The sequence below is a fragment of the Opisthocomus hoazin genome, chromosome 1, assembly GCF_030867145.1.
Source record: "Opisthocomus hoazin isolate bOpiHoa1 chromosome 1, bOpiHoa1.hap1, whole genome shotgun sequence".
Taxonomy (NCBI): Eukaryota; Metazoa; Chordata; class Aves; order Opisthocomiformes; family Opisthocomidae; genus Opisthocomus; species Opisthocomus hoazin.
The window spans coordinates 128,056,977-128,068,450 of record NC_134414.1 but is presented as its reverse complement, the minus strand read 5'-3'; the positions used below and the strand labels follow the sequence as shown (position 1 = coordinate 128,068,450).

General features: G+C 38.6%; 1 protein-coding gene across 1 annotated transcript; it reads left to right on the top strand.

The window, feature by feature from the left end:
* The first annotated feature begins 462 nt into the window (after nt 1-462).
* On the top strand, nt 463-6,796 carry TRAT1 (T cell receptor associated transmembrane adaptor 1). Its single transcript, XM_075412385.1, has 6 exons — nt 463-565; nt 1,170-1,172; nt 2,221-2,257; nt 3,606-3,667; nt 4,924-4,982; nt 6,211-6,796. Exons 1-6 carry the CDS (start codon nt 463-465, stop codon nt 6,475-6,477), a joined length of 531 nt encoding a protein of 176 aa, XP_075268500.1. The 3' UTR covers nt 6,478-6,796.
* The last annotated feature ends 4,678 nt before the right edge of the window (nt 6,797-11,474 follow it).

Sequence of the window (11,474 nt, the reverse complement as noted above, 5' to 3'; positions counted from 1 at the left end):
CTGGGAGTTTGAACTTTTTTGGGAATTTAACAAAATTCGTGATTTCCAGGGTTCTGTGATCGCTGCTTGGGGACTGGCTGCGAATTTGTCATTGGGTGGTGGGAAAAATTGTATTGTATATAGTTTGTTTTGCATATATATTATTATTATTGTTGTTACAATAATAATAATTATTAGTAGTATTTCCTTTGTTGTCTTATTAAACTGTCTTTATCTCAACCCACCAGTTTCCCCTTTTGTCCATTGCTACTCCTTATCCCACTGGAGGGGAAGGGGAGGGGTGAGCGAGTGGCTGTCTGGTGCTTAGTTGCTGGCTGCTGGGTTAAACTACGACAGTCCATCACAGAATAAACAACAAACTAGTACCTTGAATTATGAAAGCAAAAATCAGCCAACCACAAAGAACACAGTAAAACTGTTAGACAGCACAAACTATAAGATTATTTTCTTTCAGTTACAGAAATGGACTGCCATTTTTCTGTCTGGGGAATTTTGGCCTTTCTGAGTTTGGCTCTGGTTGTTTCTTTGATGCTGAATATTTCACACTATAGGAAAAAGAAGCAAGGTAAGTAATGTTGACTCTCTGTAAACAATGGAGTTTGAGTGCTTAAGAGCAAGCCATCACTGTTGGGAGATTTCAAGCCAACAAATTAATTCTTTTGAATCTTAAAAGTTCTCTTCTAGCAAGAATGTTTCTGGTTGAGAGGATATAACTTTTGAAATTTTGTAGAAGAGTCAGGTATGACTACAGAATGATTGCTAGCTGCTCAATCTGCTACTAAAAACAACAACCTAAATCCATTCTCTGAAGACAAACCACATGCACAAGGTGAAGAATTTAGTTCTGGATAAATTTTAATTTTTAAAGTATATTTTTAACATCTGTAATTTCCTTTTTTAAGTGTACTTTTCATGTAACTGATTATCATTTGTACTTTAATTTAAAAATTATTATAACTAGCTGCACTAATATAAAAAAGATTTGAGAAAATTTTCTCCTCCCAAAATTCCTGAACGCTTATTTGAATTTCAAATTTCATACACATTTTATCCTTAATCGGTTTATTTTGAAAAAAAGTTCTAATTGCTTTTCTTCATGGGATCCTAATATAGCTCTTAAACCAATGTGTCACTCACAATAAGGAACTGATTTGTTTAATTTATGTTAGAGGGTGACTACAGTCATACTCTGGTTTTGGTTAAAATTAACTATGACTTTTTTAATAGAAGTCATTATGCCAGTGAAACCTCTCTTATACATACAATTCCATAGTTATGAAATTGTACAATCCCCACCACTCCCATTCAGGGAAAACCAGTCTTTACACAGGAAGAACTGCACCTGTGCTATGTGCGTGTGGGTGGGCAGGAAAACACTGGTGGATTCAGTCACGTTAAACACACTTACACACATAATCTACACAAGCAGAAGGCCTATGCTTATAAACTGAACTCATCAAGTATAAGAAAATTAGATTATTACAGGTTATTAAAAGAGCTGCTGGAGTGTTGCAGGAAGGGGGTTACCTTTTTGGTTAATTTCATCTTTTAGTGCTACTAGGCTGATATTTCTATGATGAAAAATCACAGTCGTTTACAAAGCTAACCTTGAGCAAAGTTTTGGTCAGATTAGCTGATGCTGCTTTGTTCACGGAATCAGAGTTTACCATGGCAAATTCTGAGGTCCTGGGACAGAGGATAGAAAGTCAGGCATTCCTGAGTTACTAATCAAGCTCTAGCAATAAATGTCTTTGTAGCATCGCCTCGCTGCTTCAGTTTCTTCACCAGTGTGGATCACAGGATCTCCCTCTTCCAGAGATACAAGCAACAGAACTAGTAAAATAAATGAACCCTTCACCTTATAAGGTTGTAATATTAAACACATGCACCTCCCTAGGCAGAGAAAAAAATGAGGTAGAAACAGAAGGAGGAGGAAACAACAAATAAACCCATGTGTTACAATACATTTTTGGTGTCTTGGAAACAAACATAGACTTTGAAGCCACAGCACAGAGTCATAACAGAAGAATCTCTTATATTAGTCAAAAGTATCTGAGAATAGCAGGGGGACAACTGAAGGTCCTGAGAGCCAAGAGTTTTCAATTTTACTCTCTACGCTGAAATCAAAAGCATGACAGCTAAGACAACTATCTGAAGTGTTCTAAACCAGCACGTTTCATTCTCTCTTCGCTTTTTTTTTTTTTTTTTTAAATTTTCCAGCTAAAATGTATAGAGACTATGAAGACAACAGTCGAAGGTAAGCTGGATAAAAAAAGGTTCTTTCTGGCAACAGTGAAATAAGCAATAAATAATAACAGATGGCTTTGGAGGGATGGCATAGAGGAAAACCAATATCTCACGCAGCCTGCCTGGAAATGCTGGAGAGCAGGTTGGTTATGGAAAAAAAAGTTTTCCAAGAAAACAGGAAAAATAATTCAGATGGCAGAGATGTACTCCAGTCTTCTTATCAACAATGAAATAATTGCATGCCAATATGATAATTTTATATACTGAAGGAAGTGCAAGATATTGAGCTAAACCACTGTTTACTACCACTCAAACTCAATAAACCTATAATTAAAATGAGCTCTCAGAAAACAATGATAAATTGTAGTCTGATATTTAATGTTTGTGGAGCAATAATTTACATGTATTTACATTTCATACCCTTCTTTTACACGATGTTCAAAAGCAATAAAACAGAGCCTGTTTACAGCTGCTGGGTAGCTCATGATCTGTTACAAGTCTGTTTCTCTTCTTCCATATAACCGCCTCCCCGACCAAAACAGAGATGGAAAGAGTCTCATCTCAATCCAAATATAAAAGGCTCTTGAAAAAAAAATTCAAAAGCCTTCACCTGTTCCCCCCAGTCAAGCCTCAGTTACAAGTTTAACTTGAAGTTGGGAAGTCTCTGTTTGTCTATTGCTGCCTGTTCAGTTAAAAAATACCCCTGAAAAAGTGGCGTTAGCTTGCACAGCTTCGTTCCCCTGACAAAGCGCAATATAGGGATGCAATAGGAACAAGGTTACACAGTGCTTCCCACTAACAATTCCCATCTTTACAAACATGCTGGAAAACATTTTTAAGCAACACCAAGTAACCAAACACAGAATACCATTAAATATCCAAAGCTGAACTTTGCTTTTGCCTTCTCCAGTTGTGTCGACATAAGTATTTTAGTTGAATTGAGTAAACTTTTTAAGAATACCTCCCCAAAAGACTCACTTAGTGCTTTAGTTTGTATTGCAAAGTGGTCTCAGAGGACACGAACTGGGTTCCCTTCAACGGTCATTGACATTTCCAGAACTATATCAAACAGTAGCTTCGTAGTCTTGAGATTAGCTTTATACTGAACTAAGTTACAGTAAAGAAGCGTTCAATTCTTGGCTAGATAACAAGTCTCTCTTCAGAATATGGACGTCGCCATTTCTTCCCCTTCTGCAGAACTCATATTTCCGCACCCCCCTGGTCTTGTTTTTTAGATCACATTCAATCACATTCAAGCTGCTATTGCTCTATGTGTGTAAAGTGCTTAGAGCAGAACCGTGGTGTCCTAAATAAAGCATATTCTGTGAACTAAAAGTATTTTTCCATTCCCTTTGTAGCTATGATGACTATTGCAGAGAAGATGACCCAGTTTATGGCAATCTCAGTCAAGATATTTTAGGTAAGCTTCACTTTAAGAACATGTCTGTTCAGAGGTTATAATAAATATATGGTTAAAAGCTCCCTGAGCAACACTTTCTGTGTTTCTGAAATAGCAAATTTGAGAATCTACCCCTTTTCAATTGCTGTATTAATACCTACTTGGGGTAGAACTGCAAACCATCACACTGCACTACTGTTTGTAAAACCAGATCTCATGCTGAATTTGATTTTTTACAGTCCAAGTAGTCCTGTTCAGCCAAATATCTCAAAAAACAAGAGCTTTTTACATGCAAAGCTGCACCAGTTGAAATAACAGCTTGATCCGTGCATGTTAAAGCAATCTAAAACACATCTTACTCACTGTCCAAAGCCAACGCTCCTACAGAAGCTGGCAGAAACAAGCACACACCGGCTCTCTGCTGGGGCTATCCACAGATCATCAGCGACATTGATAAATACGCTGAAACAAGCCCAGTGGCTGGACGGTGGACAGACATAGCTGCTTCTCTGCTTTACTGGGCTGAAGTTAGTCCTTGGCAGAGAGATATCACGCTAAAGGCACCATCGTATAACTGCAGCTAGAGCTAGATATGCTGAGGCTATGTCTCTCAAAGCCCTTGCAGGGTTAAAGCAGTATTTGATGAACACAGCTTTTTTCTGTCTTTATTTGAGGTTAAGCAAAACTGAAGTACTTGAACTGCAGGGGAAAAAAAAAAAGAAACCCAACTTTTTCATATAGGGTTTGCATAAATTCAACAAAGCCAACACTCAAATACATTGACACGACAAAAGCCTGAAAGCTGTAAGGAAGTAATCTGTTCTACTGATGGCTAAAACGAGAAAATAACTTGCACTAAATTTACAGAAAACTGAGAGTCAGGAACAGAATTTAATCACCAGCTGCTGCAACTCACAGCCTCTTCTCAGCCAAAGCAAAGATTGCCTATGCTGAAAAATACATCAGCATGTGGTCACCCCCTAACTGCAAGATGTCCTCCCAGCAGTGTAAAAGGATGCCCACTTAGCGAATAAAGAGAAACTGCCCATCCATATGAACAGAAAATTATTTCCATTTTCACAGTATGTGTGTCTGAATTTCTCAGCTATTTGCCCTTCTATAGAGGAAGAGATCTGTGTGTCATTTCAAACAAAACAAACTTCTACCAAAGTAAACTGGGGGGAGTTAGTTCTGTAACAGGGAGAATCTGTTGATCTGATCTTTTAAGACTCAGTAGTGTCTTAACTAAAATATTTTTCTACTTTGATAAATTATAGAGGAATGTTGTTACGAGCAGATGAAGTCCCAGCCTCAAAGGCCAGTTAACCAATTACAGGTATTTTAAATTTTAATTTTGGATTTCTGAATTACAGCAACATGGGCTCAGAGTTCTTGTGTTTATGCCATGACAACATATAACAAAAACCTTCACACTGTGCATCACGAAAATTACCATATGTTAGTGTCTCAATTCATCAGGGATTTTAAGCACAGACTTGACCCTTCGTTCTGAGTGATTAATGAGGGAGCCGGAGAATTATAGACAGCTCATTGCCATCCACATGGTATGACAAGGCTCTGTAACAGACATGCAGATCAGGCTGAATTAAGCCTGTTGTCTACTGCTATGGCTTACATAAATAATTAATTTTACTTATTTTGGACATCAACCAAGTGCAAAAAAGCCAAGCTGCATCACATGATAATCATGAATTTGACTGACTCTCTCCTGCCCAACACAATATCCATACGCCTTAACAAAAGACAGACGACTGTTTTTCTATTGATTTGTATTTTGTTGAGATACTTGGATGCCTAAAAGCATGCAAGCTTCAGCTGAATTTTGTCTGTAATTGAAGTATTCCTCACATCAATTTCCTCAGTTGATTTCCAGGTATTTCATAAGTAGCAATTTCCAGCCTCTCTCAGGATACTTCCAGGGGGGGAAATGTCCCCCCCTTTTTCTTCCCCCCTCTATCTAGACATTTGTTTTCATTAACTTCACAGAAACAGAACAATAAATGAAAATTCCAGTGTCAAAAGTGTTTGACAATTTGGCTTGAAAAACACAGAGAGGCAGGAGAGAGACATAGAAACTATACATTTTGCACTGGAAATGAGATTACACATACAGACAAGAATCACCCATCTTTAGTTTTCTGCACAAAGCCTGTAAAAAATGTTGTTGCTACTAACTGGATTCTAATTAAAAAAAAAACCTGGGATCAAAAATAGAACAAATAATGTCTTGCATCTCAAAGAACTTGGAGTGATTCTACCAGCTACCCTCATTCCCATAGAGAATCTTTCCAGTAATACTTTGATGAATTTTTCCTTATTGCTCTTCCCCTAAGAATGAGGGTCATTTACCATTAGGTTATGTTGGTCTGTTTTCTGTACTGCCACAGCTTAATCATTTGTACTTTTAATGAGTTTATTTACAGCTAATTTGGGTAAACTTCAGCTGCTACTATGATTACAGTGCAGACATACACAAAGTCTCAGACATATTTTTAGAGCAAGCATAACAATGAATGTGAAATATGCAGTGAATTTCCTTCTAGGTGGAGTCTGCCAATCAGATGTGTTATGCCTCACTTGATCACAGTGTCAAGGGAAAACGCAGAAAACCAAGGAGAAAGACAGACCCTTCATTAAAGGAAGATGAAGAAGAAAGATCATCTAACCCCACCACGATGGCTTCCAAGGTTAGCATCTACCTCAACAGCGAGCAGCTGGCTGCTGAAAACATGGCAAACGTAGAAGCCATTCACGATGATCCCATCAGATTAATGGGTTTGATTCATACTACAAAAGGAGAGAACATCTGAAGTGGCTTCACAAACCAAATGCTTAATGATAAAGTGAGGTCCATGTGTTCATTTTGGAGGAACAGTGAATGATTATAGAGGTAATATCCTGGCAAACTGACGTACCGAACAATGATATAAAATGGGTAAGTTAAGTGTTCCGAAGTGTCTTCCAAGCACGTTTATGGACTAAGCAAGAAATAATATCCAGACTGCCGCTTTGAAGGACCTGCCCTTCTGAAGACATTTTGAAAGGGGGTTGTAGAAGTTGGTATCTCGGCATTCACATGGTATTGATTCCAGTAAAAATTAATCCTTTGTTTAAAACAACCATCAACTTTCAAACAGTCCCAAAAAGCCCACTCTGTAGGCTGTGGAGCTCTAGCAGAGTATAACTATTCTTCTCTATAGCTTTTAACAGTATTTTTGAAAGGAAATCATGTTGCATACTTGCACACTTCATGATTTAGCTTTCCTAATTAAAAACTCATCTGCTGTTCAACATTGTGTACTTTCCCATGGTGACTGGTCTGTGGTTATAACACAATATATCTAAAGCTAATTGGAGAATAATTTAACAGCTTGTTTAAAGTAGTAATTGTACATCTCGCAAGATTTAATGATATCCTTATATATCTTTAGTTTCCTTCTGTGAGCAGTATCAGAATCCATCTCAAATCTCAACTCCTCTACTAGCAGAACGTTGTATCCAGCTGTATTCAAGAGTCCACAAAGATACCAGCAAATGATTTGTAACACTACATCTCCTGTGGAGGATTTCTTCCTTCTAATAATCTATGTGATGTTTAAATTCCTGTTGGGTTATACACTGCCATTTTTACCAATTCTTTTACAAAAGTAGAAAGAGCTTTTATTTCTCCCAAAAATTCACATACTGCATGCACATTCACCTTAAGACTTCAAACTCATCAGATGGTAAGCTTTTATAAGAGTGGAGATTTATTTTTATACTCTGGGAGTCACTAAGTAGTAGTAGCAGGAAACAGTAAGGCACGCTGATGTAACACACCTGCCTCTAGGTGTTGGACACTTCTGCCTTCTCAAAAACCCGACGTTAGTGCCTTTAAAATCCATGCAGAACACAGTGTCAAGGAGCTTGAAACTCTCAAGCATGTTCAGAGTCCTGCAAGTGTCTCAGGACCTGAAGGAGATAGCCCTGAAAGCAACTACAAAAACCAACCAAACAAAAAGCCCATAGTACAGAAAGCCAACACCTAGAAGAGCAGAAGTGGACGGACATGTCCAGAGATGGGACAAATTTATGAAGAAAAAATATCAGTGTAAAAGAAACAGTTCTTTGAGAGCCTGGTTCGTGTTTAGTTTAGCTCATAGGTAATGAGCCTCTTCAACATGCCTTAATTTCTATGCCAGACCAAAAGGAAGGGGCCAGCCCCTGCAGCCAAAGCTGCCCAGTGTCACTGCCTGTCTTGTGCTAGCACTTGCTTTTGTGTGCAGAAATCAAGTCAATACACGCTTGGCTGTCACACCCCAGAAAGAAGGCAGACTTGGAATTGAATTGGCTGTGTTATCATGGTCTTAGACCAACTACTGTTGGATAAGCAAAAATAAATACTGTTGAAGAATTGATTAAAACCACTTTAATGGAGAGCCATATTAAAAGACAACCCTGACTAAGATCCTAAGTAGGGAAAGGAAAGGAGGAAGGCAAATCCAAAGCCAACGATCCAAAACTAAACACCAAAATATCAGCGCATGAAGTATTAACTTGATCTGATTTGATCGGAAGGAAATATACTTTGTTCCATAGTAGGAACAAAAGTAGTAATAAAAAAAACATATCAACACTGTTGCTTAGCCTCACACATCAAAATTGTTTGAATAGCATTATGTAAAATATTCATACAGAATATTTCAATTTAGCTGGCACCTATCAGATGCAATACTCAGCCCTCTGAGACGACAGGAAGAGAAAGCTTTCTTAAAGCATCTCCCAAACAAATAAGCACAGGCCCAGGAGTCTATTTGTTACTATTTTCCAACACACACAAACAAAGGATGCTGTGTTTTCATTTAATACAATTTGTGTACACTTTGTACAAAAGTTACTATTTCCCAGTTTTCTCACAGCATTTGCACTCTTGATAATGCCTTTCCTCTAAAAATTCCAAAGTCAAAGGACTTCTATGAGTTACCCAAATTCAACCTGTCATTTCAGCCTGACCACTAGTTTAATGGAAATGAAGTACCCACTTCTCTCACTGAGTGCCCATATAACAAGACCAATTCATGGGATATAGGCACATCTAGTTTCCTCTTCATTGTTTAGTCCAGCTATTTACTTACGCCAGTTTTCAGCAGCTGCTTTCCCTTGCTTGCAACATAGCTTGCTAAAAGATCAGGACACTTTCGTAAATATTCTCCCTCAATATCTATTTCCTTTCTACATTTAATCACTGCTTCTACTAAATTATTCACTGCTGCTCTCACAGACTCCAGGATCATCTTTAACAGCCTTTCAACTGTTTCCAATGCTGCCACAGTGCAGATTTAGCTTTACTCCTCCAGCTCTTTACCCTCTGCCTGCTTAAGAGTGAATGACGTTTGTTTTTTTTTTTACGTGACCTTTTGGGATGGTTTTCAAATGACCACTGAATTCTTACATGAAAATGTGTTCAATATTGCTCCATTTTCAAGCCATTAGAGAAAAATATGCATAAACTATATTAAACTTTTTATATATAAAGAAAGTTTCAACTAATCAGAATAAAATAAGAAAAGAAGATGCCAGGTCTAGGTTTATACTGTCTCAGAAACCTAGCCTGTTTTTCCAGTGTTCTTTACAAAAATTCTGAAGCAGAAGGAAGCAGTGTGAAGCTCTTTTTATTAACAGTAAGCTTAGCACTCCAACGTCCATTCAATGGAACAGTCCAGAAAGAGTAAACAAGGGGAAATACAGTGGAAGAAGTAAAACTGTTTGGAAGGGGAGAAGAAGAGAGCTCAAAACAGAAGAGAGATCAATTAGCACCACGATATCTTTGTAAGTCCAGGACAGGTATACTCCAGTAGTCATTGCAGCATCTGACAATCACTGCAGATACATCTGTTTAAAGAGTGTTGTTAGGAAAAACAACATAGACTTTTGGCTATATCATACTTTTAAGAGTCTGCTGACACAAGTGCACGTTAGATCAAACTCTAAAAATAATTGCGTAACTTTCTCCCATTTTTTGCTACTGCTAGCACCAAAAAGGTGGCACTGAACGAGCTTATCTTCCAACACCTCAAGGTTTTTCAAGAACTACCCGTCAAAATTCGTTTGAAGTAGTTTTCATGCAAATAAACTGCTATGTTGTTTAAATAAACTTACCTTCCTACCTGGGTAAGTCTGCATTCAGGTTGCTGTGTAGAAGTCATATCTAGAGTCAGAACATGTCCAAAACCCAATTCCAGTTTAAGTTACTTTAGAATACAAGACATTAATGGAGTTATGTAATTGCTCAGTACTAGTTTAATCAAGAAATGCCGGGAAATAATCACCTCAACAGATCCAGGAGGAAGGTAGTTCATCAAGCATATTCTCTACAGTGCATCCATGTCTGGAATAGGAAGGAAAATGAGCCACACAAGCATTTCTAAAAGACAATCTTCGTTGCTGTTGTTGAAGGAAACATACTATTGTCGTCTTTTAAGCCGGCAGTCAGCAACTAAGCACCAGACAGCTGCTCACTCACCCCTCCCCTTCCTCTTCCCCTGCCCTCCAGCAGGATGGGGAGGAGAATGGACAAAACATAGAATCAAAGAATCATAAGTTGGAAAAGATCTCCAAGCTTATCATGTCCAACTGTCAACCCAACACCACCATGCCTACTAAACCGTATCCTGAAGTGCCACATCTACACACTTTTTAAACGCCTCCAGGGATGGTGACTCCACCACCTCCCTGGGCAGCCTGTTCCAATGCCTGACCACTCTTTCAGTAAAGAGATTTTTCCTCATATCCAATCTAAACCTCCCCTGACACAACTTGAGGCCATCTTCTCTCGTCCTGGTGCTGGTTACTTGGGAGAAGAGACCAACACCTGCCTCATTGCAACCTCATTTCAGGTAGCTGTAGAGAGCAAGAAGGTCCCCCCTCAGCCTCCTCCTCTGCAGACTAAACAGCCCCAGCTCCCTCAGCTGCTCCTTGTGAGATCTGTTAAACTCGTAAAACTCATGGGTTGAGATAAAGACAGTTTAATAAGGCAACAAAGGAAAATTACTAATACTACTGATATTACTAATGATAATAATGAATATGGAAAACAAAGTACACACAATTTTCTCACCACCCAACAACCGATTTACAGCCAGTCCCCAAGCAGCAATCACGGAACCCCAGAAATCACAAATTTCACTAAATCCTCAAAAGAAGTTGGAACTCCCAGACAACAGAGGAAAAGAGAAGAGCAGACAGCCTCCTGCCCCCTCAGCCAACCCCCATTCATAAACTGAGCAGATGTCCATAGTATGGAATATTTCCACTGACCAGCTTGGGCTACCTGCCTGGCTGTGCTTCCTCCCAGCTCCTGCTCACCTGCTCCTTAGCTGAACATGGGAGACTGGAAACAGTCCTTGATTTCTTGGCAACAACCAAAACCAGTGATATCAACATTCTTCTCGTACTAAATCCAAAACACAGCAGCTATTGAGAGGAAAATTAACTCTATCCCAGCTGAAACCAGGACAATGTATGAATGATTAGGGATAGAACATGTGCATGTGTGTATATTGCAGAAGTTCTTGTCTTATCTCAGGGTAAACCTCACTGAAGCTGGTTTCTTGTTCCACTCAAGAATGACACTTAGGATAATAAGATCTTGGTTTTAAGAACTACAATAAGATTAAAAACTCCTGTGTGCCCAGAAATGAAGTAAAGCCAAAGGAAAATTATTTTTTCCTTTTCTGGAGCTCAGAAAGCTGTTAAGCGGCAATGCCGATCAAACAGAGTGCACTTGACCTGACACCACTAAAACAATCTCCTTGCCAAGAAAGAAAAC